Source organism: Lupinus angustifolius, chromosome LG16 (genome assembly GCF_001865875.1).
Source record: "Lupinus angustifolius cultivar Tanjil chromosome LG16, LupAngTanjil_v1.0, whole genome shotgun sequence".
NCBI lineage: Eukaryota > Viridiplantae > Streptophyta > Magnoliopsida > Fabales > Fabaceae > Lupinus > Lupinus angustifolius.
The window spans coordinates 320,660-348,605 of NC_032024.1; the positions used below are offsets into that span (position 1 = coordinate 320,660).

At 34.0% G+C, this 27,946-nt stretch overlaps 4 protein-coding genes across 7 annotated transcripts; 3 read left to right on the forward strand and 1 right to left on the reverse strand.

Moving 5' to 3' along the window:
• On the forward strand, window positions 329-8,821 carry LOC109329665 (calmodulin-binding transcription activator 2-like). 4 transcript variants are annotated; one of them, XR_002105575.1, is made up of 14 exons: window positions 329-475; window positions 992-1,111; window positions 1,314-1,429; window positions 1,588-1,676; window positions 2,223-2,265; window positions 2,531-2,708; window positions 2,879-3,004; window positions 3,456-3,769; window positions 4,345-4,872; window positions 5,367-6,055; window positions 6,540-7,131; window positions 7,529-7,852; window positions 8,349-8,714; window positions 8,758-8,821. XR_002105575.1 is itself a non-coding variant. In XM_019563385.1 (14 exons), exons 1-13 carry the CDS (start codon window positions 436-438, stop codon window positions 8,463-8,465), a joined length of 3,276 nt encoding a protein of 1,091 aa, XP_019418930.1. In that variant the 5' UTR covers window positions 329-435; the 3' UTR covers window positions 8,466-8,511; window positions 8,645-8,803. The 4 variants fall into 4 exon arrangements, 3 of the variants coding, with proteins under 3 accessions (XP_019418930.1, XP_019418929.1, XP_019418932.1); XM_019563385.1 differs by having other exon boundaries at window positions 8,349-8,511; window positions 8,645-8,803; XM_019563384.1 differs by having other exon boundaries at window positions 8,349-8,789.
• LOC109329668 (monoacylglycerol lipase ABHD6-like) lies at window positions 10,567-13,542 on the forward strand. Its single transcript, XM_019563390.1, has 5 exons — window positions 10,567-11,496; window positions 12,268-12,463; window positions 12,713-12,805; window positions 13,165-13,232; window positions 13,323-13,542. The coding sequence occupies exons 1-5, from the start codon at window positions 11,042-11,044 to the stop codon at window positions 13,504-13,506; spliced, it is 996 nt and encodes a 331-aa protein (XP_019418935.1). The 5' UTR covers window positions 10,567-11,041; the 3' UTR covers window positions 13,507-13,542.
• LOC109329667 lies at window positions 15,530-17,622 on the forward strand. Its single transcript, XM_019563389.1, has 2 exons — window positions 15,530-16,361; window positions 17,106-17,622. The coding sequence occupies exons 1-2, from the start codon at window positions 15,572-15,574 to the stop codon at window positions 17,441-17,443; spliced, it is 1,128 nt and encodes a 375-aa protein (XP_019418934.1). The 5' UTR covers window positions 15,530-15,571; the 3' UTR covers window positions 17,444-17,622.
• Window positions 17,844-22,434, reverse strand: LOC109329666. Its single transcript, XM_019563388.1, has 5 exons — window positions 21,565-22,434; window positions 20,552-20,711; window positions 19,323-20,480; window positions 18,597-18,990; window positions 17,844-18,122 (listed from the first exon to the last, which is right to left on the reverse strand). Exons 1-4 carry the CDS (start codon window positions 22,350-22,352, stop codon window positions 18,601-18,603), a joined length of 2,496 nt encoding a protein of 831 aa, XP_019418933.1. The 5' UTR covers window positions 22,353-22,434; the 3' UTR covers window positions 17,844-18,122; window positions 18,597-18,600.

Genomic DNA, 27,946 nt, shown 5'->3' on the forward strand with positions numbered 1-27,946 from the left:
ATAATGACCATGAACAGTTGCTCTCGGAGTCGTCAAATAAGGGTTAGCCGATCTTATTACTAAAGAATCAATTTGAACGTTGTAAAAATTATTTATTGTATTATTTACGGTTCATTTTTCATTTTTACTGTCCCTTCGTACAAAAAATTTCAAAATGAAATACGAATGATACACTGATTATATATACATTTTTATATTATTAGTACAAAATTAAATATATATTAACTTTATATTCTCGGAACATAAAATGTGAATGATACAAATTTTGGGACGGAAGATGAGGTCCCGAATTACAGCGTTAGCTTTTCACTTTCTGACGTCACTTTGTCTGAGACTTACAAAACACGACAACAACAATACTCTTTCCTCGTTCTTTCTTGGCTCTATTTGGTTCATATTGAAATTCATTTCTCTCTCTCTGATTTAGTCTTCGACATGGCGGAAGGTGTTTCTTATGGATTAGGTCCTCGATTAGGTAATTATTTTCTATTTCACTTTATTTATTCAGTTTTTTTATTTCTTGTAAATTGCTTGGATCATGTAATTGAATGATTTCTTATTATGGAGCTTTGTGGAATTTCATTTTGCAGTTATTTAATTATGTTTCCTTTTCTAAAGCGTGTTAGTCAATGAAAATGGTTTTTTCTTTGATAATGGACATAAGGTTTGGGATTTCTTTGGTGGCTCAAAACTGAGCTCAATCAATTTAGGGTTTTGAATTCTTTTCAGCTAATAATTTTGGGTTGTTGTCAAAAAAGAGATTTTGATGACCCTTTTAGTACAACTAGGCTTTGTAGGTTGTGGAAAACTGTGTTTGATGGCATTTAGAAAATTGTGTCTAGGCTCATCTTTCTTTCTTGTTAGTAATTATTTTACTGATGCATATATCTTTGTGGCTATAGTTTGATTCTTTAAGCTTTTGCAATTCATTGCATTAGTTTATTTGGTTCAATGCTTAATTCAAATATTTGATTTAATTATGAATGTGCAGATATTCAGCAATTACAATTTGAAGCCCAGCATCGGTGGTTGCGGCCTTCAGAAATTTGTGAAATTCTCCGTAATTATCGGATGTTTCACATCACACCAGAACCTCATAACAGGCCACCAAGTAAACAATTTTTCTTGAAATTTGTTAGAAGAAGAGCATCACATACTCATGCTACAAGCTCAGTAGTTTTTAGGATATGAATAGTGTTAATTTGCTGTTCATAGTAAAATATTGGCTCGTTAATTTTAGCCCATCTTTTAGCTCATATTATTAGTAATACTCATGAAGATGTTACTTTGCAACTTAAATTTCATGATTGCAGGTGGTTCACTTTTTCTTTTTGATCGTAAGATTTTGAGATACTTTAGGAAGGATGGGCATAATTGGAGAAAGAAAAAAGATGGAAAAACTGTGAAAGAAGCCCATGAAAAGTTGAAGGTTAGACAAAATTTGCGTGATTTTTGAGTTTGTAGTTAATCAAAGCCCTATAAGATGACTTCAAAAAATTTCAACTAGTCTTGTGTAATTGGAAAACAAGTCTGTATACCCTTTAATAGTTGTTTTCTGGGATTGTGACATCCTTTATGCAAATTTAGGTGGGAAGTGTTGATGTGTTACACTGCTACTATGCCCATGGAGAAGGTAATGAAAATTTCCAAAGGCGAAGCTACTGGATGCTTGAACCGTGAGTATGACCTGATTTACTTTAAGATTTGTGCAATAATATGTCTTGAAAATGAAAGTACAGTCCTATACCACATGCTTGTTGCTTTGTATTATATAAAGCACTACATTACTGCATTTGTGATCATATGTCAACTCTCAACTCCAAGTCAATATGTTCATAAAACCTTTTAAGGGTATTTGTTTGCCCACAAACATTGCAGTTCTAAATTTTTGGCTTTTTTTTGGTGTTTGCTCATGGATGCTTCAAAGGATTTGTTAGCTTAGGTATATTGATTGGGCAGGTTTATTGCATTCTTAGCTTTCTATTGCTTATAATATTTTCTGGTTTGGAAGGTTTCTACTCCTCCCTGTTTGTAATCCACATACTTTCTCGCCAGTAATTTTTTTCCACTGAAAAGAATATAGATGTTTTTAATGCTATTCAATTTATGTCTATTCGGTTGTGTCTTTAACTAGTTAAGTTTTCAATGTACATATACTGAAATAATTTTGTTTTTTATAATTAATCGGAATATGGTTTTCTTGTGATTTTGTTTTACTGCAGAGATATGATGCACATAGTTTTTGTTCACTACTTGGAAGTTAAGGTATTTTGTCCATTTCCTTTTATTTTTTTGCCTTTGTTTATGTTATCGTTGAAGAAAAAGGCCCATGTGTTAAAAACTTCTATTTCATGATGCCTGATAAGATGCATAATAGTTTTTGAAATGATCCTGAAATCTGTATCTGTTATTCTTGAAGTCAGGAAACAAGCTTTTGAAGATGTTCAATGTAAAAGGATCCTTGTTTTATAGTCATGGCCTTGTTTGACTTGCTTATTTGATGACTTATCGTGAGTTCTTTATCTTTCAGGGTAACAAGACAACTATTGGAGGAATTACAGAAAGTGACGACGTTACATCAGATTCCCAAAAGGCCACCTCTCCATCATCTGGCTTTCCATCAAATTATAGTACTGGACCTTCACTGAGTACAGATTCAATGAGCCCAACTAGCAGCCTGGCATCTTTACGTGAAGATGCTGATTCTGGTAATATACCTATATTTATTTCATGGGGGTTTATAATTTTATGTAATACTTGTGAACTGAATTAATATGCTAAGGCTTTAAATATCATGGTGTATTGTCACACCACATATTTACTTGAGAGTTTGTCTCCTCTCGTCACACACAAATGGTTTGATTGAATTTCTTCCTAGAGGATATTCACCAAGCAAGTTCTGGATTACACACGTTACGTGAGTCACAACATATGGGGAGTGTTCTTCCGATGGACAAGCATGGTGCTGGTTTGAACAGTAATTATCTTCTTCATCCCATTTCAGGTTATCTTGCTTTTCTCTCTCTCTTCTTTTTTGCTGTCTGATATGATTGTTTGAATAGTAAGTCCCACATTGCCTTCTCGTCGTTAGTTTAAATATTTGTTGGACTATTCTCTCATTACCAATTGGTTTTGAGATAAGACCTTAACATGGTATTAGAAGCAGAACTCAACCTCTCTCTTGTTGCCATAAGCCAAAAGGTACCCTTTCGTCATGGGTCAAAGGTAACCCATTGCCTTGTCCAACAGACTTCTTTGGAGGGGCATGATGGGAAGTAAATTCCTCATTGTGTGCCTCATTGTATCAGGAATGGTTTAAATACTTGTTGGGCTACTCCTCTCATATCTAATTGGTTTTGAGATAGAACCTTAATAACTCTTAGCATGCAACCTCTCAGTTCATAACTTCAATTTGACAAGTAGGTTTTCTTTTGAATTTATTAAAATATTTTCAGGTGATCATGGGCAGTCATCACCTTCTGGAACAGATTATATCCCACTTCTTCCAGGGGATAAATTTGGAGGAAATGATAGTACCTACATTGATGGCCAGAAAGTACATGGCATGGCATCCTGGGACAATGTCTTGGAGCAATGCACTATGGAATTGCATACTGATCCTTCTGTTATATCATTTCCTTCCATCCCATCTAGTTTGGTGGGAAACATTCTTGAACAAGAACATACCATTTTTGGTGACCTTTTAGTGGGTAGAAGTGGCTTCACGGAGGAGGCAAGGAGCTCACAGTCTCTCCAATCAAATTGGCAGGTACTTACTGTTATTGCATGGCTGCATACTTATCTGTCCCTAGCATCATCTGGGACTAACATTTGTTAGGATGGGAACATCATCATCTGAGAGTCTTCGAGACTGAGACTGATGTGAATTCCACTTGAACTAAAATATTTATTAACAATTTAAATTAAACTTACTGATGAACTATATGGCATTGATCTCCTTGTTGCACTAACTGGTTGAAATTTTATAAATACTAGAATACATTTGAGGGGCTCTCTTCTTTATTACGTTTTTTGGTGTGACTCGAACCTTCTCAAGATGTATCTTTATTCAACTTCCTCCTTAGATGAGTATTTACTAGTATGAACTCTTCCTAAATACCTTAGTTTGTACCCATGATAGCATATTGACTTGGCTTGGTGTCAATAATTTTAGATTTTGATTGCTATATTTGAATCTTATGTTTTAAACTGGGATTTATTTGGTTTCTCATGTATCAAAGTTTCAATCCACACCTATTATAAAAAAAATTCAAAGCACACCAGCTCATAAGATTTCGCAAAAAATGTGTAACTATTTCCATCTTGTTATTTGACTTGATCCAGATTCCTTTTGAAGACAATTCAGGACACTTTCCATCCTTAACCCAACCACTGAGTTTGGATTTGGGATCAGAATATAGCACTGGCTTACTAGGGAATGAAACTCATAATATAAGTTCTGATATTGCTCCCAACCTGTTTAATTTTCATGGTAAGCCAAAAGAGCAGCCTGTGCAGCAATACTATCCAGAGCATAATTCAGACGGAGAACCTCAACTAGAACTAAAATCCAATTATGCGAGTGAAGTTCCTGGTGAAGAAAGCGTCAACTATGCCGTAAGCGCGAAGCGCACATTTTTGGATATAGACAAAAGCCTGAAGAAGGTTGATAGCTTCTCTCAGTGGGTTAATAAAGAACTTGGAGATGTTGATGATTTGAATATGCAGTCCTCACCCGGTATTTCATGGAGCACAGATGAAAGTGGGCATGTGATAGATGATGCCTCATTGAGCCCATCCCTCTCCCAGGACCAGCTGTTTAGCATAAATGATTTTTCACCTAAATGGGCATATGCTGAATCAGAAGCTGAGGTACTGATCACACTGTTAGTAATTTCAATAAAAAAGATAATCAAAGGTGGAAAAATATAGAATAAACATCAACTTGTATATTGATGTTGGATTCCATTACAGTTGAGGATTAGTTTTTCTTCAGCCAAATATTTAATAGCTATGTAGTTTCCTTCCTTTTCGCTCAACTTTGTACTGGGAATGAGTATTTTTCATTGAGGACAAGAGCTTTTTATTTTTTGCCTTTGGTATCAGCCATCTTGTCCTGGTCTGATGTATGCAGTTTCCTCGTTCGTTTTTTTAAATTTAAATGTTTTCCACTTGTATTTATTTCGGTGTTACTCCTTACATTTGTGGTGCTTCAAATTACTCCACAACAGTTTTTCCCTTTCCTGCTTGGTATGTTATATATGATTATTGCTTTTACTCTTATATTTAGGTCTATGTTGCTAACATGCAATGAGAAAGAACCCAGTGTAGTTTGACTGACATATATCCTATTTAAAACCATACAGGTGTTGATTATTGGAGCATTTTTGAAGAGCCAACCTGAGGGGACAACCTGTAACTGGTCCTGTATGTTTGGGGAAGTTGAGGTTCCTGCTGAGGTTTTAGCTAATGGAATTCTGTGCTGTCAAGCTCCACCTCTTAAGATTGGACGGGTCCCCTTCTATGTAACATGTTCGAATAGGTTAGCTTGTAGTGAGGTGCGGGAGTTTGATTACAGAGTTGGCTTTTCTGGAAATGTAGATTTTGCAGATATCTATGGTAGTTCATTTGAAATGCCACTTCATCTGCAACTGGAGGAGTTGCTTTCTTTAAAACCAGTGCACCCTTCAAATCTAACTTTTGAGGGTTATTCAGAGCAAAGAAACATAATTTTTAAGCTTATTTCGCAGAGGGAGGAAGAGGAGTATTCAAGTAGGGAAGAGTGCACTGTGAAGAAGGATATATCACAAGAAAAGGTTAAGGAGCATCTTCACAGGCAGGTTAAAGAGAAGCTGTATTCATGGCTTCTTTGCATAGTAACTGATAGTGGTAAAGGGCCAAATATCTTAGATAAAAACGGGCAGGGGGTGTTACATTTAGCTGCTGCTCTCGGTTATGATTGGGGCATAAAACCAATTTTAATTGCTGGAGTTAATATCAATTTCCGTGATGTGAATGGTTGGACGGCTCTACATTGGGCTGCATTCTGTGGCAGGTTAGGGTCCTTGAGATTTTTTTAACCCTTAAATCTGTTTATTCGATTGTCCGTAAGTTATATTTACCAGTCCGGGTGAACCTTCCTCTTCTACCTTGATATTCATTATATTTTCAGACTTTTAGAAATTGTTTACATATTTTGTTTGTACTAGCATATGAAGCTATAAATTTCAATATTGTCCTGCAAAGGGTTCTGGCGTTTTGCATGATCAAATTTCCTTTCCATTTTATATTTGAACTTCCTTTGCGCTAAACTTCGCAGCGGTATTCCCTACACATGTAAATTGACCCACTTAGAGTTATCCCAGAAATTGCCTCTGTCAGTTAAAGTCAGATTGCATAAGTCTCTCTAGGATTTATAATGCTTACGTCATTTCATCAGAAGATTTACTGTTTTTATGTCACAAATGGCTCATAAATATATTATGTTCAGGATAACACTAATTGATTCCTTGTCTTATTCTTTGTCCTCCTTTGCTCAGAGAGCGGACAGTTGCTCTCCTTGTCTCCACAGGCGTGGATTCTGGAGCATTGACGGATCCATCTCCAGCATTTCCTTCAGGTAGAACACCTGCAGATCTTGCATCTAGCAATGGGCACAAAGGAATTTCTGGTTTTCTTGCCGAGACTTTACTAACCAGTCACCTCAAAACTCTCACAATGGATGAACAACACAAAGGTGGTGGGCAACAAATTTCAGGATTGAGCTCAGTGCAGACAGTTTCCGAACGAACTGTAACACCTGTGTTCTACGGTGATATGCCAGATGCCCTCAGTCTCAAGGATTCTCTTACTGCTGTCCGCAATGCTATACAAGCTGCTGACCGTATACATCAAGTATTCAGAATGCAGTCATTTCAGAGGAAGCAATTAAATCAGTATGAAGATGATGATGATGATGGGTTTGGGTTGGCAGAGCAGCAAGCTATTTCCCTTGTAGCTTCTAAGTCATGCAAATCCGGACAAGGAGATGGTTTAGCTAATACTGCTGCGGTACAAATACAGAAAAAGTTTCGTGGTTGGAAGAAGAGACAAGAGTTCTTGTTCATTCGTCAGAGAATTGTTAAAATCCAGGTGCATTGATATGCTCTATCTACTTGGGTTTTCATTTTTAACACCATGGAAGTTATTTTAAGTAAATAGGACGTTAGATATTTTTAATTTGCCATTGGTCGTCCTATCAATAACTCTGCTATTCATAGATTTAGGAGAGAGTAGAAAAAGACATTCATAGATTTACAACTAGCTTGAAGTTCAATTGTCTCTAACCCAGTCTTTAAGGCTTGATGTTGGAGGTTTGATCTTCCACCAATCCAGCTCCCCCTTTCCCTACCTAGGTTTACCTTCGATATAACTAATAAGTTAAAAAAGTCTGTATAGTGATTGTCCTGTTTTCCTTGTTGTTTCTTTCTCTTGTTTATATTTGTGTCTCACACCTTTTTCCACCGACTTTTGATTTCCATGGTGTTAGGCCCATGTTAGAGGTCACCAGGTAAGAAAGAAGTTTAAAACAATAATCTGGTCTGTGGGAATACTGGAAAAGGTTATATTACGCTGGAGACGCAAGGGCAGTGGTTTACGTGGATTTCGACAAGATGCCCTTCCTAAGGCTCCCAGCCAACAAAGTGATTCTGTGAAAGAGGATGATTATGATTTTCTCAAGGAAGGAAGGAAACAAAGTGAGGAGAAGTTTCAAAAGGCCCTTTCAAGGGTGAAGTCCATGGTTCAGTATCCAGAGGCACGAGCTCAATACAGGCGACTGCTAAATGTTGTTGAGGATTTCCGTCAAACCAAGGTATTTTCCTAAACATCTAGCAGATGTCTGAAATTAACATTTGGCTTGGTGTTTGTTTGCCGTAGCTTTGAAAATAAAATTATTTCAGTAATTGATTATAAGCTGCATCCATTTATGTTTGGGTTTGAAAAGCGATTTTAAGGTAATCTCTTTGATTGAATTGTGTAACAAAAATGGATTTTACATGGTAAATTACAACAAAGGGCATAAAAATGTTTTGTATAAATTAATAATATTCGTGTGATGGTTAATTTGTGAGGGGTGAACTGGAAATATGTGATTGATTTCAGAATAATCCGACCAGCTGTGTTAATTAACCTTGAAACTTCCAGGTTTTAAAACATTAAAACATGTGAAGCTTCATCAATCTTACCTACTACACCAGCTTTTCCCCAAAACAGTTGTTTTGCTAAATGAAAAAGCTAAAATCACAATCAAAATTTCTAAAACCATCTTTACCCAGCGAACTTAATGATATGTTCCATTTGATATCTGGCAGACATGCAATATGGAGTTGGTCAATACTGAAGAGACTGTTGATGGAGTGGAGGACTTGATTGATATTGATATGCTATTAGATGATGACAATTTCATTCCTTTAGCATTTGATTGATTCTCTGGTGGCTATTCCTATCTAACATCGTCTTGATGTATATAATTCTTATTCAAACTTACTTGGATCCATGGCTGAATATAATTAGAAATAGATTATGATATAGCTAGCTTGCATTCTGGTTTGACAGATTCAGATACTGTAATCTAATGAGATATGGTTTGATTTTGTTTATGGTGGTTTTTATATGAAAGGATGGTTCTCTTTGTACTTGGTTGGGGATTATAGCATAATGTATAACTGCAGCTTGTATAAAAGTGGAGTGGACTGTGGTGGGAGGAATTATAACCAGGTACTGATTATGATATCTGACCTTTGTTTTATGGAGAATATTTTATATCCCATTTTTTCTAGGAGCTCCTTTGGTTTATTTTCTGCAACTTGTTTATCAGTTTAACAATAATTTCCTCAATTATTTTAAAGTTTTCTACTTTAGTAACTCTAAATCTTTGTTGTAGAAATGCAAGCTTATGTTTATCATGAAATTTGATCAATCTAATATATGTACCTCTCATGTAAGCACATCCACATTGTCTTGATTATCTCCTAAATTTATCATTTCTCATTTCTCAATACAAAATTATCCCCAACATTCCCAGTATTGTAGATAATATTATATATATATATATATATAAGGTATTATTGTGAAATGAAATATTAGTGAGCATATTCTTGTTCTTACATCTATATTTGTTTTCCTAGGATCCAGTTTGAAAGTACTGTGTTGATTATTACTACTTAATTTTAATTTTATTATAATATCAACATCTATACTTGTAAGATAATAACATCTAAAATAAAAAAAACATGCATATATTCTATCTAAACTTATTTTTGATTTATATATGAAGAGCATAGAGCATTACTTACTTTGTCTCATTAATCCCAACTAGTAACTAGTGATTACTATAAAGGAGTAGAATATTTTTAAAACTAAAGTAACAACTTCACTCACCATAACTTCATACTCTTAGGATAAGGTTTATATAGGTGGTAGAAACTCAACATCAAACCAATTTGGCATGTTAATATAAAGATATATTTGTAGCATTAGTGTGAAACTGTGAATCCTTTTTGTTTGAGTGATGGAGACAAAAACCTCAAATCACACATGCCATCTGATCCTGACATGCAGCAGGATGATATTGACTCAGAGAGCTTTTAATATTTACTTGTTGCATTGGTATTTTCTCACTTTTTGAGTTAAATTAATGCAATAATTATCTCTCTCAGGATTTGTAATTACCTCTCTCGCTCCGAGAAATTGAACCATCAACTCATCAATGCCATGATGTTCTTTTAGTTGTTGCTTTGAAATTATATGACCAACCAAACAATAACCAACAAACCAAAAACTAAGAATCAGGAAGTGATGAATGTTGTATATACTAAACTCTCATATTTTGGTATCTTGATATTTTTTGGTTTCCCACATGTATTTTCGTACCAGAAGGTATTTTTTAATCTACAAGATTCGAACTCACAACTTTGTTTAAGAGGAATTAAACATGTACCATTTGAACCAAAACATCCGGTGTGTTGGCATGTTAATATAAAGATCCTATATCATTATTGAATGTCTATTAAATATCATGAAAAATGTAATTAGTATGGTGAATTGGTTGTTAGGCAAGAGACTCTACTAGATTCCTGATTCCATCAGACACTCCCACCGAACTCTGCTAAACTAGGCTTCTGATTTCTGATGCAATGAGGAGCTGGAACCAGCGTTTTCCAACAAAATCCACCCATCCACGTTTTTCTTTATTTGCATGTGTCATACCAACAACATGATTCACATATTAAATTCACACCTAGTCATCACCATATAACGTTTGGATAATCTCATTAAACACAACACCATCAGATATGAAATATTTACTTTGGTTGAAATCAAATATACCACAGATAAAGATAAATATTCTGGATTTGAGTTGAAAAAATATGACTGAAAGAGTTAATTTCACGTACTTATGAATGTTATCGGCTCAGACGTGATTGTCTCCAATGCGATCATACATGTGGGAAATAAAAAAAACATACCATAAATAGAACAAAAGAAAGAGAAAAAAAAACAGCAATGTTGTGGTTGCACGTAACTATTTCCTCTATTTTACTTGTTTCAATTACGTTCTTCATGATTTCTCTCCTTTTATCCACACAGCATCATCTTCAATTTCAAGAGATATAAGCAATGTAACACTTTTTTCTTTCTTTCTGAGTTCCCCTTCTGATACACCAACCAACCCTTATAACCATTAACCACCACAAAATACGGCAAAATTTCAACGACAAAACAAATTTATCACCGTCTTCAAAATCAAAATCAAAATCCTTCATCAAACAAAAACAACATACCCATTTGAATTTCTTCATAGCCCGTTTCATTTTCTCCACAAACTTTCACGTTGGTCACAAAAAGTTTCAATTTTTTTCATCACTATCATCATCAAAACAATAATAACATGCCCACTTGATTTTCTTCACAACCCATTTCCAATTCTCCATAAAACTTCACATTGGTCACACAAAAATTCCATTTTTTTGTGTTTTTCATTGTTCATTGCATAACAGACATGCTTCTTCCTTCAATGTTGCCTAAAATTTCAAAATACTTCAGCTTCACCGCTTCAAAAGATTGGTTCTACCGCCACTCCTTCTCCATGGCGGGTCTCCGTTCCGTCGCCACCAACCTTGGCGAAGGAACCACCATGCATTGTTGGGTACCCAAGATCCATTACCCTTGCAAACCAAGCCTTGTTCTCATTCATGGTTTTGGTGCTAATGCAATGTGGCAATATAGTGAACATCTTCGCCATTTCATCACACACTTCAATGTTTATGTGCCAGATCTTATCTTCTTTGGAGAGTCCTTCACTTCAAGGCCAGAGAGAACAGAAAAATTTCAGGCTCAGTGTTTGATGAAGCTTATGGAGGCACATGGAGTTCATAGAATGAGGTTGGTTGGAATCAGCTATGGAGGGTTTGTAGGGTACAGTGTGGCTTCACAATTTCCTGATGCGGTGGACAGGTTTGGAGGGACAAACCTTCTTCAATTTATCATTCATGTTTTTTCGATCTTATCAGTTTGGTCATTCAGAAAATGAAAATCCCAAAATGGTGTCTAAATATTTTAAATCTAGGTTAAATTAATCATTTTTAACATATTTTATAACACTCAGTAATGACTAATTTATCCAAAAAGGACTAAGTTGATCTACATTTGAAATTTTTTGGACCATTTTAAAATTTTCATTTTTTGAAGGACCAACTGGTCAGGTGGAAAAAAACATGAGTATTTACTCTTATTTTTTTTTTTATTTTTTATTTTGGTCCTTCCATTCATATGATTCAGCATTTTGGTATCTGAGATTGCAGAAAAGATAAAGTGAGGAACGAAAGGGACATTTTTTTGCAATGTCAGTGTCATCAATAGTATCAATCTTTGAATTAGTTATATAATTAATATGTTTCATAAAAAAGAAATTTTTAGTTAGAAAGTGCTATTAATTGATAATCTAACTTTAATGTTTAACTGAATGCTCAAAACTTATAAACCAGCTCAATGAATCATAACTACTAGTGATATAATAAAAAATGAGTCTTTTCACCAAACATTGATATATGTCAAATAAGTTAATCGAATAATTTACAAAATATCAGTGGTGTTAACTGTTAACAAACACAATCTATGTTCAAACTCAATTTAGAGTAGTCTTTTTGTATCAAAATTGTTTGTTGCCAATCCCTTATCAGTATATTTGGCCCCTCACTCTCATGTGTTCTGCATCTGTCCCTACAGGTTAGTGCTGTGTTGCACTGGTGTTTGTTTGGAAGAGAATGATATGGAAGATGGACTCTTTCGGGTTTCGTCTTTGGACGAGGCTTCTAGCATTTTGTTGCCTCAGACACCGGATAAGCTCAGGGAATTGATGAAGTTGTCTCATGTGAAGCCTATTAGGGGTGTCCCTTCTTATTTCCTTGCAGATTTCATTCAAGTATGTATGCCTCTTTTTCCTTGTTTATATATTGTTTTCGTGGATCGGAGCTTTTCATAAATGTTTTATATTTGGAACAGTTGGTAGTTCGAAAATGCGCAAAAATCTTCATATTAACTTAATTATTAAACCCATAAGTATGTGCATAAGCATTCAATTCTAGCTGGTTTTTGACAAACAATTAATCCCTTTCCCCCCTCTTAATAATATTGAGTTATTGATCATGTCTGTGATTATTAATCTGGACAGGTGATGTGTTCAAATTACGTTGAAGAAAAGAGAGGACTGATCGAGGCAATACTAAAAGGTCGACAACTTTCCAATCTTCCTAAGATCACACAGGTATTAATTTATCCTCACTAAACTAATTGTACATAGCTAGCTCTCTCTTTCTTGTTTTTTAATTTGTGTTTTCCCACCCTAATGGGACATACTTGGTGATCCTTGTTGTTATCATACTTCGTCTTCATAGATAGTTAATTTGGTAGCTCGTTCATGTCGTATTTCATCATATAAGGAAGGACTATACCGATAAAAGAATAGTATGTCGAACACTCTAAAATGCCTATGTACCCTATTAGAATAACTGTTAAACAAATCTCAACATTGTTCATGCTAGTAAATTAATCAAGTGCTTCACCTTCCTTTAAATATCTCTAGTTATTTGAATATTTACTAACATTGTGGATTACAATAAACAGCCAACTTTAATTGTATGGGGAGAACAGGATCAGATATTCCCTCTGGAATTGGGCTATAGATTAAAAGGGTAAGATTTCAACTTCATTTTGTTGCTTATAATATGCACTGAATCAAGCATAATCTTAAACTAAAAAGTATGAACTTATGTTTGGAACAGGCATATAGGTGAAAATGCTCAAATAGTAGTGATTAAGAATGCAGGGCATGCAGTGAACTTAGAAAAACCCAAAGAGTTTACAAGACACTTGAAATCATTCCTTATTGATACACAATCAATGACTCCTTCCTCACAACTTACTTTGAAGGAGCAAATTCAGAAGACATTTGCTTTCAGTAAGTGATGGAATTTGTTTATTTTGCAATGGCATCATCAAGATGGAGGAAGCTGCAATTTATAACTTTATTATAGCACCTAAAAGCTAGAACCAACTTACCCTGCAAGTGATTTCAGCTTCTTAATGAGCTTTTAATTTTAAGTGAAGTCTTTTTTTGGACAAGTTTCTTTCATTTTTTATGAGGGTTAGAAGTGGGACAGTTTCATGTTACTATATAAATTAGTGTTATTATGTATACTCTTATAACAAACAGTGTATCTTGTGGAACAAGTTTCTTCTTCTTATATAAATCTGTTAGATTTTTATTTGTGTTTGATGTTCTGAGAAAAGATTAAGAGGAAACATTGTGGATCCTCTTTTGTATTGATGAGTGTAAGGGTCACTAATATTGATGAATCTATACATCTTTTGCTTGGACAAGAATGGTAATATACTACTTTAAAAATATTTTCACACTATCAACTTATTATACGACGTACTTTTAAATAAAAGTAATACACACTTATGAATGATAAGGATATACTGACTTAAAAAACTTCAAACTAGCAATGAGTGAATATTAAACTCTATACTACATAAATAGAAAAATATAAGAAAAAGTAGTTTTATTGTCATCATCACTTTTCAAAACTATTTTGTTTTAGAAAATAACAATGTGAGATAATAAATTATATATAAGCAATTTGACAAATTATGAAGTAAACAACTTTTCTTGGCAGGGTTGAGTTGGTATAAACATCCTAACACTAATACTATACCAACTTTATTACTGTCCTTAAATGGATTCAATATCTTATTTTATACTTATATACACATTTTCAATAAATTAAACAATTCTTTATGCAAGTCACCATTTTCTCTATTTCTACACTGAGAAAGTTATTGTTATGATGGTCGAAGCATTCATTCATTAATCAACAAAATATTCTCTCCTCCTCTTATTTTAATTATCACCTTAAGTTAATCAACATATTCTTAAAAGAGTAATGCGATATATCATTTGTAAATCAATCATTAATGAATAAAATATAATTATTCTTTATAGAGCCTGAAGATTTGTAGAAGAATATATCGTTTTCCTTCTTAAAATATTAACAATACAAGAAAGTCATATAAAATCAGTTTCTACCTAAAACAAAGTTCTAATATAGTTGAAAATTATAACAAGGTAAAAAGTAAAAACAGATTGTTCATAAATGCACTAATGCAAAATATTAAATCATCTAATCATCAAAGACATAATATTTAAAAGGATTTAATATGTATACACTAATAGTGTAAATATTTTTACACTGTCAATCAATTATCCATCATTCATGTGTTAACTATCATTGATTCTCATACAAAAGTAATACAAATCAACGGTGAATAATGTGCCGATAGTATAAAAAACTTTACATTGATGATACATAGATTTTAAACTCTATTTAAAAATACACTCTTTAAAAAATAAAGTCATCATATTAAAAAAATATTATTTCCTTACTCATATTTTTCCCATATTTTTCTTCTTGTTTCTCTTTATGCCAGCTTTGACCAATAGCCTAGTCAACCTTATCATAAGATATGAGGATATTTTTGGCATTTAACTTATATAGCATATACCACCTAGTATCCTCTTTCAATAGGAAAAAGATTTTAGGAAAGAAAGACTTATGTCATTACCAATTCTAATTAAAATTTAGTCATAAAATCAAAAGAGTGTAATATTGATACACTGACAGTGTAAAGAATTATGCACAATCAATGTATCATCCACCTTTCATTTGAATTGTTTTTTGTAAAAAGTTAAACATAATTGAAAATGAATGGTAGATAATAGACCGACAGTGTAAAAACTCTGACATTATCGGTGTATACATCTTTTTCTCAAATCAAAAAACAAAAATACATAGTATCTAAATGTAACGTGACGTATCTAAGTTTTTGTCGATTTCAGGATTCAACAACTCAAATCTGCTACCCAATTTGCTAATTAATTATATTCTTAGTATTATATAAGAGAAAGAGAAAGAAAAAGGAGAGAAAGAAAAGGAAAGAAAGAAAAAAAGAAAAGGAAAAGCAAGAGAAAATGGTTCAGAAAAATAACCAGAAGAGTTTCGACACGACGGCGCCACTCCCAGAACCACCGCTTCTCCTCCTCCGTAACGTAATTTCTTCAATCCTAAACCTCATCAACCTTGAAAAGTCATTTCTATCCTTCCTCCACAACCACCACAACCTTCTCGAAACGTTTCGTTTCATTTTCATCACTATCTACCTTTTCTTCATCCGTTTCGTCCCTTCCTTCTTCCTCCGATCATTATACAGATACGATACGGTTAAGGCTACGAAACCGTATAAATACTTATACGACACGCGCGCTCCGCAAAACGACACCGGCGTCGGTCGTATGCTATCGCAGTTGTTGACGATATTGAACGACGTGCCGGTGAGTTCAAGGAAGTACGAGTTGGTTCGCTCTTCGGCTGAAAGGATTATAAGAGATAACCACGAAGAGGGAGTTCACGCGCTGCGTGAGGTTAACCGCGTTGTTTTGTCGGCGGCGTTCGCGAGGGCGTTGGGGCAGTTGGAGAAGGAGGCGATGGAGCGAGTGGAAGGAGAGCGCGTGGAGGGAGATTATCAGTATTATCTGAGGAGAGTTGTGAGGGCGGTTGGTTGGAGAGGGAGAGGAGGAGAAGGGAGGTTGAGTGGGGTGGAGGCGGAGAAGCTGGCGGCGGAGCTGATGTGGGTGGCGGAGAAGCTGGCGGAATGTGGATGTGGAGAGGAAGCTTCTAGAAGGTGGGCGGGTGCAGGGAATTTGGGTTGCATCGCTCTAACCGCTGACCCGCGTTTGCAAACTTCGCTTCTCAAACTTTCAGGTGAATATTATTCGCTACTTATCATATTGTTGATCCGATTCAATGTGTTGGTCTAGTGATATATGACCTAATAAATCCCCAGTCATGCACTCGAGGAGAGGTTATTTCCTTTCCCAAAAGCCGATACTCGGCAAAGTTTAAGTTGTTGTCCGGTGCCTAATACAACCTTGCTTAGACCGATTATGTTTAGCATCAAACAAATGTAGTTGTGGATCTGATCTAATGGGATTGTTGTATTCTTCTTGACATTAGATTAATGGTTGGTGAGCTGCAATGTCTTCTTCCCTATAAGGGTTTAAGGAATAAGACATAGCAGCCAGCTCAAACAAGGGTGAGTTGCATCAATTAGGTTGGTCAAGGTTCAATTCTTGTTAGGATTCATTGTTGGTGAATAGTATTGCTGTAAATGCTTGTTATGCTAGGAGGCCTGTCCTAACCCTTTAGATGAGGCAACTGCTCTTGACCCAAACTTTTTTCTACCGAAGAAAAGAGTGGAAAACAGCAATGGCCTACATAATTAAGTGATACATGTTCATTAAGATCAAGTACCAACCCCATATATTTGAGATGATTCACATTGATTGATGAAAAGTACTTGGGAGGCTCAGAATTTCTAGTCTTGGTTTTCAACCTGCGCGAGTGTAAATTAGTTATGGTTTGTGCTGGCGATTTCATCCTTAGATTAAGTTCAGATTTAGGTCAATCATTTATATTCTCTAACTGTAAGCTTTGATTTGATTGCAGCATTCTTGTTCAAGGAAGCAAAAGACATGGGGCTATATGAAATAGAGGAAAGCAAGAAGAAGGAATACATGCAAGTGAAGTTGAAGATGTTACAATCATGGTTGCCATTGTTGTGCAGGGCCAGTAATGGCACCGATGTCCCGGCTTTAAGCATTCGGGAGAGGGCCGAGTTAGAGAAGGTGTTGGAGGACATTATCGAGAGGTTGGAACAAGATGAACAGGAGCAGGTTCTTTCTCTCTGGCTCCACCATTTTACACTTTCCCCATCCTCTGATTGGCCAAACCTTCATGCATGCTTTGCTCGTTGGTGCACTGCATCTCGCAAGCAATTAATCTAGATACAAATATAATTACCACAACTTTCCTGTATTTTGAAGGTTCTTCATCATGCCATCTATTTTGTTGCCTACATTGTACTTTTATTCAAACAAGCATTTATTATTATGAAGGCTAATTTAGGGAAGATGTAGATGTTTACTTAAAAAATTGATATCATTATAATATTATTAAATTTTGTTGAGCCACTATATTGGATGGTTGGTTAATTTTTGGCATTTATCTTACAGAATTTAATTTTGAAAATTGACTTAGTAGAAAGGACGTGGCAGAACCCATTGTTTGATAGAAATTCATCTTACTCAGGAATTTAATGTTGGGAATGACTTAATTTGCTTTTACAGTGAGGTATATATGATTATATAATTGAATTAAATTAGTGAATAATTAGATGTAATTTTGAAAATTGTCCTTCAATAATGGGACTCGTTCAATTTCTCTTTGCATTAATATAGTATTAAATAATACGTGTAATTATGGAATACACACAATACACTAGACAATATTACATGAGAAATATTGGTTCCATATCCAATAAGCAGGACCACGTGGAGATAATACATACAACAAAGTGAGACACAAAATAGTTTCAAATAGATGATACAAACCTACACAGGCACCATAGTCGGGTCATTCAGCAACCGCCCAAAGCTGAAATCTCACAGGCACCATATCATTCACCTGCCAAAGTGAAAACAAAATAGTTTGAAGTTAGTACAAAGAATCATAGGCTAGCTTACCACTGCAGTTGTAACACATGATGATACCACTTAAGGACATTATTATATTCTACTCAAAAAATGTGTAGGAGGAATCAGAGATGGGGCCAATTCCAAAGGGAAACAATTTCTTATGAAAGGACTCAATCAAATTAGAAGCCCTCTCAATCCTCTCTAATGGCTCCAACCTTTTATTTGGGCCTTTGCAGTCTCATTTTTCTTTTTCCTCAACCCTTCCTTACTACAAGCAAAAAATATAAACCAACCCGTCATGCACTAAGTTACCAGTTTGAAAAGTTTTAAATATGCAGGAGAAAAAGAGAAAATCGTTAAATATTGAGGGATCAATATCATTTAAGCCACAAAATATTAGTCAGGGCATAATATACCAAACGATTCTAATCAAACCATTAATATATAGAGTATTAGTCATTACCAGTCTAAAGATGATCGGCATTTGGTGTTCTACTGTCAAACACATTGATTTGACCAGAGATCTTTGCCTTACAAGCTGGACACATGAATCCAACAGAATCTGGCTGTATTTCAGAATCGACAGTGTCGTGGTTAAAGTCTATTCCACACCATATGCACACAGCAGTGAGCTGAGTTCTGTCATCCATATTTAACATAACTTCTTGTTGAACTGGGGATGCATGCATCCCTTCCATCACTGTGTTGCTTGCCAACTCAGTTGTCACATCAGACAGAGTAAGAGAAGTTTGACCACTTGCAAAATCGTATTGAAGACCTATTTCATCCAACCTAAGTTCTCGGAACCCCTTCGCATTATCATGTTCATGGTCAACACTGCAAAATTGCTTTCCACCCTATCAATGAGCAAAACCAAGAATTAATACTGGACAAGATTGTTTCAAGTACACAAGAAATAAACAAATGAATAATGCCGCTATATTTATTGTATTGTTCGGGAGACATGCATTCTGAATCACCAAATGACTGAAAGTTTCAGAGTATTAAAATAGCAGGTTGGAGTGAAATGGCTAAGGACAATGAAAAATTACACTCAACGTTGCATAAAAGCATTAGCTATCATGGAGGTAAACACAGCAGCATGCATGTATCCAAACAATCAGTTTCTAGGAGGACCTTGATATAATAGGTCCTGACAATAAAGGCATCCATATGTTATGCCTTATACCTTATCTGAGGTGATCCAAGGAAAACAATCCAAAGATTGCTTTGTAGATATAGATTGCTTCGAATCCCTCGAATGCTCCACGTTTTCTAAAGAAGCTGGCATCACCGTCGATTGAACATTAACGCTAACAGGTACATCTATGCAGCCATCTAACCCAGCGCTCCTATTACTTCTGTCTCCATCAAGCTTAAACTGCTGCTTGGCATTAGTGCAACCAGAGTTTTCATTCTTCTCAGATTCAGGTATCATGTAATTGCCACATAAATGAAGTGAAGAAGGGCTTTGAGAAACTCCCTCCAAATCAATCCCAAACTGATCAAACCCCGCAACGGTCAATGCCGCGTCATCATGTGCATTAACATTTTGCTCATTTACAGAAAACAACTCCAGGTTATCTAGACAAGTAACCATCTTTGCATCTATAACTTGGTTATCAGCATCAGTCTCCTCTACTTTCCCATCCCCAAGTAAATGTGGACAATCTTGCTGATTTAAATCTTGAACCACATTTTTTCCAGTCATGCAATACTCCATTTGCTGTTCACCAATAGGAGACTCCATGTTTATGTCTCGATCTAAGTCACCAACAGCAATTTCTGAAGCGGGAATTAAATTAAGTTCGACTGAAATATGGGGTTCCATGACAGAATTCTCCATGATAGAGTTTTGAGCAATTTCAATAAGGGCATCCATCTTAGAGATCCTTGAAGGTATGTCCTCCTGGACTAGAGAATTGTCACTCCTTTGGACATTTGCCTGAGCTGGCAAATCTTCATCTTTCCTCACATGATTCCTAACATGGATCCCCACGTGGCCATTGTAACGATGCCTTTCCTGAAACATCTTATGGCAGAACTGGCACACAAACTTTCCATCTTTAATTATAACTCCATCTCCAACAGAAGAACCAATTCGATAACGCCTTGTTGTCCTCTGGTGAACTGACAATAGGTGCTGCAAGTATGTATCCTTCTCATCAAAGCTCAAGTTGCATCTGTGACATTCAAATAGGTCATGTATTTGCACATCTGCAAGATTGTCAATCCCCAGTAAGGCCACTTCCTTCAAGCGTTCATTAGAAACAGGTAAAGTGGGCACATCTGAGTTAGCTACAACAATCTGCCATTGGTCTCGATCCTCGTGGGTAACACCTTTAGACTGCAGCACATCCCATAAATCTCATGTAATAAAATGATAAACACATGATTTAGATGGAAATCTCTACTTACATTTTCAGTAGTCATTGTATGTTCCTTCATAGTCACTGTATGTTCCTGCTGCATATGCTCACTCCTATAACTGATTTGTAACTGTGCATCATTATGACTGGAGAGAGACTGCAAATATGAAGAAACTTCTTTGCAAGACAGAAATTGCTGTCCAGTGGGGCTGGAAAATATCAAATACGAGAATATATAAGCCATAGAAAGGGAATGGTACCAAAAGAGAAATTCTCCATGGAATCAAATATCAATCAACATAACAAAGAAAACATATATATCAGAGCAAAAGTCCTTACATGTTCATAGGCAAAGCACATTAATGCTTTATTCAATTTTCTAGCAAAGAAATCAGATTTCTTATACTGGACCTCTACCATGTTAAAAATATTGCAACTTTGTGATGCAATGAAAATTACGTCCTATGTTTTGATATTCTTATGGATGCACATGCACCATTCGTTTATTATATGGAATTATGGATCCAATATGTCCTTTCTCCCTAGGTGGGGCTAGCTATGTGGATCAACACACCATAATGTTCATCGTATATTCCATAGACAGACAATTGACGTCTGAATGACTAAATCCTTACTAATAGTTTGGCCTATAGTTTGTCTTCGTCTCCCTCTAGTGAATGAGCTACCCTCCATCTAATCTATTTACCTTACTAGGGCTTACACAGTCTTCTCCATACAAGTCCAAATAAACTAAGCTACTACCTTTTCTACAAAAGATAACCCCAACTTTTTCTCTAATGTATTTCATTCGTAACCTATCTAGTCATGTTCTCATCATTGAGCGCAACATTCTCATTCATTATACACAAGGTATAAAATTAAAAAAGGGCAAATCAAAATGGAAAAAAAAAGCTTTTTGTATTTAAGATTGACACCATTAGTCAATTTGCTCATTGAACAAGTTGATTGACATTTCGCAAAATCAAGGACCAAGCATTGCTAATCTCATTTACCAGATTGACATTTTATTCTCTAAAATCGATTTTTTTAGAAGAGATCAACCTCATGTATCTGCGGCAATAGATCCAAGCACGACCACCCTTCCTCTTCAACCCAAGCAAAAGCTTCCAACCAAGTGGCAAGACATCGCCGAAACTGGCAGCATCCACAATCTTCCTCTTCCTTCTCCTGCTTCCCCATTGCCCCTCCAAATCTCTCAAAAACCCTAACAACTCCTCTTCACTCTTCAATCCCTCACTCCTTCTCCTCAATTCCTCGCCATACGGATCTTCCACAACCGCCAACGCCAATAAATCGATAGCGACACCGTTTTTGTTCACAATCTCCATTCCTCTGTAACACTCATCCAAATTCACCTTCATCTTCGGCTTCCTCCCTCTCTTCCTCTTCCTCACTAACCCTAACTCCCTTCTCTCTCTCACATCACTAGTATGAGCAACAATCTCCGTGTGAACACTAGGTTGAAGAAGCTCAATTTGATCGAACTTCGGATCCTCTCTTATCAATTGCTTTAAATAATCGATGATTCTACGGTTATCGGTGTTGTGATCGGTGACGACATCTTTGGTGGCAGTAATGAGACCGGGAAGGCGGTGACGGCGGGAGTAGGTTTGTCGGCGGGAACCGGAGCTCTCGTTGAAGAAAGAAGGGTCGATTATTGGAGTAACAAGGTGACACGTTGAGCGAAGATCGAAAGTGGAGAGAGAGCAGAGAGAGAGGTTTTGAATTTCAGACTGTGACAAAGTTGTTGAATCAATGCCGGAAAGAGACTCTAAGTTCAGTGATTGTTGCGGCGGTGGTCGTGAGTTGGTGGCGGTTGCGGTGGCCATGGTTATACGGCGCGGCGGAGAAGAGTGAATGGAAAATGTGAGTAAAAGAGGGAAACATTGACTTCTCTTAATTACTTTGACTACTTTCTTCTTTTGTTTTCTTATCAAAGTCGGAAACAAACATTCACATGTATACAAAACTCGAAATTGAGTATTTAAGGAAATCAAACATGTATCACTTGAAAAACATTCAGTGTATGTTGCTAACTAATATAGAATGGATTTAGGGAGCAATAAACTAATTACATTTAAGCATAATTCTTGCATCTCACCATTGCATTAAATTTGTTTTTAGTTTTATTATTATGTTAAGGGGCATGAGATTAACAACATAAAAGTCATGGGATTAGTGCAAATAGAATGCAGATTAATTGTTTTTATTCTCCATTTCATCATATACTAATTTCATTATGAAAATGAAATTAGTATAATTTTTTATTATGAAAGTGTTGCTGTATAATAGAGTTGTGGAGCATAGAAGCACTTTCCAAGTATATAAAGATACTAACACTATTGTAGTATATGAAAGAACAATTTCCTTTAAAATGATATGAAAATAATTAAATATCCTCCCTCTCTCTAATAATTAAGTATTGCCCAAAAAACACAACTTATTTTTTGTATTGGAGAAAAAAATGGTAATATCCAGTGTATTCTTTCACCTTTTTTTAATAAGGAACTAATTTCTTTTGGGGATTGTGATTGTCCCTCCTAACATGTGTTTTCTCATAAATCGAACACTTGACCTTGTAGATCCGATAAAACCTTATACTATTAGACCAACACATTATTAATATTGTTGGAGAAAATTGAGCTAAGTTGAAAATTGTCTGAAAAATATTTTCTCAAATTCTCACAAGACATCTTCAGTATATTCCAAAAAGTAACACAGGCCTAAGACCTTCAGCTTTAGGTTGGGCTGGATTTTCTTAATGGGAAATTGGCTCAGTCTTCTCTAATCAGTATCTATAGCAACAGTATTGGAATTTTTTCGGATAAGGACGATTAAATCGAATCTGACTCCTCTCTAGTATTAAAGAAGTCAGTGCGGAACAAAGAATATATGCGTGTAAAAAAAATTTAAAAATTTAAAAATTTGCAAGGTATTGGTAAATTATGCATATATGCGTGTAAAAAAAGCTTTTGAAAATAATAATAAATGTAACAATCAATTTAAGTTTGACAAAAAAAAGTATGCATTGACACTACGAGTTTAATACATTATTATTGTATTGTTTATCATTTGTATATAATTATTATTAACTCTTCAAAAATAAATACACATAAAAAGTGAATGATGTAATAATTGTAAATAAATATTTATATTAAGAGTACATAAATATTAGACTCTTTAAGTTTATGTAGTAATGATTATATGCAAGTATATATATGTATAGAAAGTGACTCAGTAATATAAACGTTAATGTGAGAAATGAGAAACAAATAATAAGTATCATTAGATCTTATTTGAATTGTCGAGCATAAAAACATATGCCTATTGAATAACTTTTAAATTTAACCATCCATATATGTTTGTACGATACTAATAAGAATTAGTCCATGTATTTAATGAGTTATATTATATTATATTGGACTCAAATTTAACTCATTTATTTAACGAATTCAATTTATTTAACGAATTCAATTTGTATATCAAATTCAATTTATTTGATTCATGGTTTAAGTATATCAAGCTAAATAATGAAATAATTAACCATGCCCATAAATACTACTCATTTTATTGTTTTAGGTTTGTGTTTCAAATTTTTTATTGTATTGCAATTTCAAAGATTAGTGAAACATTTTTTTCCAATTACATTCTCATTTAATAATCATATACATTTCAATTTTTTTATTTCTTAAGGAGATGGGTGTTTTTGTTAAAAACTTAAAATAAATATTCTTACATGATTTTCTTAATGTGTTTGATAGTTAAGAACAAAGTACTAATTAGGTTGTAATTATTCATTTTGACATAAAATTCTGAATATATTGTGGAGCTACAAAAGATTTGCAAATCACAGAATCGTATATATTAAATTAAATAATAATTACGCGTGCTGATTTAAAAAAGCAATTTCGATCTGGTCCTATTTTGTTTCTTATGACATGAACTCGTTCTATGTGTTCAATATTTTGTTTCCTATCATCCACCATTGATTTATATTATTTTATTTAAAATTTAATAATGGTTAACAAATTATTGATAGATAATTTACTAACAGTATAAAAAACAATTACAGTATCAATAAGTGGTGTGTATATATTAAATCGAAAAACTTTATGTTAGTTGTTGATTTGGTGCGTGCAACTGAGATATCACGTTGGAGCCAGCTTTGTGTTTATTCCTTTATTTATTGATTTATTTATATTGTTATCTTATACCTAAATAGATTCCAAGAGGGCGAAGAAGCTTTTCTAAAAAAATAACAATGGAGATAAAAAGTGTCCTATTTTGAGTACTTAATTTTATTTATTTTCGAATGAACAAGAAGAAAAAGCCAAATTGAAAGTGAAATGGGTCCTATAAATAATTGATTTTAGTATGATCTTAGCCTTAATTAATAGTCTCTAATGTTCAAATTTAATATTGTTGTGGCCTGAAAGCTAGTTCATGGAATGAGACTGTCATCCTCTGTCTCAAAAAGTTGTGGTTCCAATCTCTCTATCCAATAGTATTTCATAAAATAATATAAAATATTGGTTAATTTTTTTATATTTTTTAATTAAATAATATATTTTGATTGATCTGAAACATCAATTTAACATGAGATTTTCATCCTATGGAAAGAGCCTATTACCCATCATTTTCATTCATGATTTTCAAAATCACAAAGTGGATGCACCTATAAGATAAAGTCTACCTTAGGGACATTTTATTGTTGAATGACCCCTTGTTTTTTTTTATACATAAAGACACATTAATTTAGATTAAACAAATTTAAATTTAATTTAACAATAGTAGTTAATTAGAGATAATGTCTGTTTTTTCCCTAACAAGGCAATTTTCAGTATCTATCAAAACAAAGCCGAAGTGATTGTCTTTGACCAAATGGTTTAAATTGGAGACATTATGGAGACATTAATTTAATCAAATTAAACAACCAATAATCACATCCATACAATACAATAGAGTTCCTAAGAAGCAAGTGGATAAGTGATTATTTTAATTGGTGGGTCTACATTCTTCACTATCATCTCAACATTGACTTGATTAAGGTCCCTCACATTGCACTACAGCACCCAACAACAATAAGTTGGTCTAATGATGTAAGGCTCTACTGGATTTCTAAGGTTGAAAAATCGATTCTTGGGAACGACATTTGTTGAAATGGACAGTCACGAACTCCGAAAGAGATTAGTTATTTACCAAAAAAGATAAAGAAATATCCTTGGTAGTACAAAAAACATTAAACTACGCCTCTTATTATTGATGGGTGTTAACATTTTATTGTAATTATGAAGCTTAATTATTGAACATGTTTGATAGATGTTGAAGCATTCATCTAATAGATGAAAAATTACCAATATTATTATAAGAAATAATTTTCCAACTCAAAATTAAACTCAATTATTATAAAATAGTGTTAGATTTGTACCAACAATGAATGGCATTGGAATAGTCACTCATTTGAGAAGATGGTGCCAAATTGGAGACTTTAGTGTTAGACTACACATTTTATTAGTCTCTACACTATTTGATTAAAACTCTTTACTATTTATTTGCAACTATTTGTTATGCTTTCTAATTTTGATTGAGACAAAGTTATTCAATTAATTAATATTTCTATCTACTTGCTACTACTATATGAATTATGAATGAAATATACCTGTATGTTCAAATAATTCTCCTTTTCAATTTCTTGGCCGAAATTTTAGAATTGATCAATATATATAATGAACTGTTCATTGAAAGAAACTATACTACTAAAATTAGGTGTTTTTTTTATAATAAATAAATTAGGTGTTATATTATGACATATTCCTAATAAACCCATCAAAAGTCAAGACCAACTTAGGATATGATGCAGTTCAGAAAAAGGAAAGTACTAATTTATACAAATTGGTACATAATTGTTGGAGAATCTCAAGCCATATTAATGTATTGGAATATTGGTTAAGAAATCATAGTATATATGTGGCTGGATACCACTTTATAAAATATATTTTCCAATTTCAATGGGAGCGGTCCTCTATAAAACTATTATTAAAAATTGTCACTTTTATATAACTTAAAATTATAGTAAAACGGGAATGAAATATCTCCTGATATAAAGAGATAAGTTATCTTCTTCTGCCAGTGAAATCATGACATATGTCATGTTTCATCATTTTCTATAAAAATATTTTTAAAAATAAATAAAATAACACACATATCACATTTTTATTGACCAGATGAGATAAGTTATCATCAAGTCAGTATTTAAATGAAATCAGTGATCAAATAAATCTCAAATGCGAAGCGATGAATATTAATTCTTCCATTAATATATGAGATGGTGATCATTTCATCTTTAAGTAATTTTAGTTAGTGAGTAATTTTTTTAGAGGAGAGATTAGATTATTATTAACTTGATCATTTAAAAGAAAAAATTGATATTTGATTATTAACTACTTCTCAAAACACAAAATGACCACTATGTTAATCATTTAGGAAATAAATATAGGAGGAAAACTCAACTCAAAAGTTAGTTGATTAGGTGGGAAAAATCTTTCTCTTTTAGTAGTTTTATTTACATATCAGTATTCGATAATACATCTTAATCTATCATATAGGTAACTCTTTCTGTAACACAATTTTCAATGTAAGAAATCATTTATTAGGATTTAAACACATGAGAAAAACTCAACTCATAAAACTAATCTATTAGATAAGAGAATCTCGTGACTTGTTAATATATTGAATTTGATATTTTATTTAATGTAAAACTTTTACTTGATGATATTTTCAAATTTAAGGAAATTTGACATGAGGAACCCATAAATTTTGGTTTGTCTCCCACTTACCTTGAATTCTGACAACCTCCATATATATACTAATTAGCTCCATCTAAGTGTAGTGAATTGAGTGGATAATTCAAGTCGGCACCGTCCCAATATGTTCATCCATTATTTCAAAACATTAAGCTCAAAGTGTATATATATATATATCAGAGAAAGATTTACTTACTTTTTTAAATTTACTACTCATTTTAGTCATTAATTTTAGAGAAATTTAATGATTTAGATTTATTCATTAACTCAAATTATTGAATTTCCCTATAATTGATAGCTGATATGTGAAGTAAATTTAAAAAAATATCTCATTCATTCATATATATATATATATATAGGAGGAAAATAGGTAAAGCCGAAAGGCATGGTGCAGACTGCAGAGTGCGGAGGACCACCCATCTGGCCATTAACAATGGAACAAAGATTTTCTCCATTAATGGAGAGACAAGTAGTTGTTTTTACTTATATTTTCAAAGATAAAAATGTACTTTCATAATAAAAAAATAATAAAAATGTTATTATATGTTGCCTTTTGTAAGTTATTGTATATCTCTTGCCGGATCCTTACTCTTAACAACCATGTTCAATGTTGCCAACCC

What these genes read in the sequence shown, in the direction of transcription:
- LOC109329665 (XM_019563385.1), top strand. Translation starts at nt 436, where the DNA reads ATGGCGGAAGGTGTTTCTTATGGATTAGGTCCTCGATTAG. An exon ending in CTCTCCAATCAAATTGGCAG is followed by an intron (nt 3,770 to 4,344) that starts GTACTTACTGTT and finishes GACTTGATCCAG; the next exon opens with ATTCCTTTTGAAGACAATTC. An exon ending in AGGATTTCCGTCAAACCAAG is followed by an intron (nt 7,853 to 8,348) that starts GTATTTTCCTAA and finishes TTTGATATCTGG; the next exon opens with CAGACATGCAATATGGAGTT.
- LOC109329668 (XM_019563390.1), top strand. Translation starts at nt 11,042, where the DNA reads ATGCTTCTTCCTTCAATGTTGCCTAAAATTTCAAAATACTTCAGCTTC. An exon ending in TCCTTGCAGATTTCATTCAA is followed by an intron (nt 12,464 to 12,712) that starts GTATGTATGCCT and finishes TAATCTGGACAG; the next exon opens with GTGATGTGTTCAAATTACGT. An exon ending in ATCTTCCTAAGATCACACAG is followed by an intron (nt 12,806 to 13,164) that starts GTATTAATTTAT and finishes TACAATAAACAG; the next exon opens with CCAACTTTAATTGTATGGGG.
- LOC109329666 (XM_019563388.1), bottom strand. Translation starts at nt 22,352, where the DNA reads ATGGCCACCGCAACCGCCACCAACTCACGACCACCGCCGCAACAATCA. An exon ending in TATTGCCGCAGATACATGAG is followed by an intron (nt 20,712 to 21,564) that starts GTTGATCTCTTC and finishes GATATTTTCCAG; the next exon opens with CCCCACTGGACAGCAATTTC. An exon ending in CTTGGATCACCTCAGATAAG is followed by an intron (nt 18,991 to 19,322) that starts GTATAAGGCATA and finishes GCTCATTGATAG; the next exon opens with GGTGGAAAGCAATTTTGCAG.
- LOC109329667 (XM_019563389.1), top strand. Translation starts at nt 15,572, where the DNA reads ATGGTTCAGAAAAATAACCAGAAGAGTTTCGACACGACGGCGCCACTC. An exon ending in TTCGCTTCTCAAACTTTCAG is followed by an intron (nt 16,362 to 17,105) that starts GTGAATATTATT and finishes ATTTGATTGCAG; the next exon opens with CATTCTTGTTCAAGGAAGCA.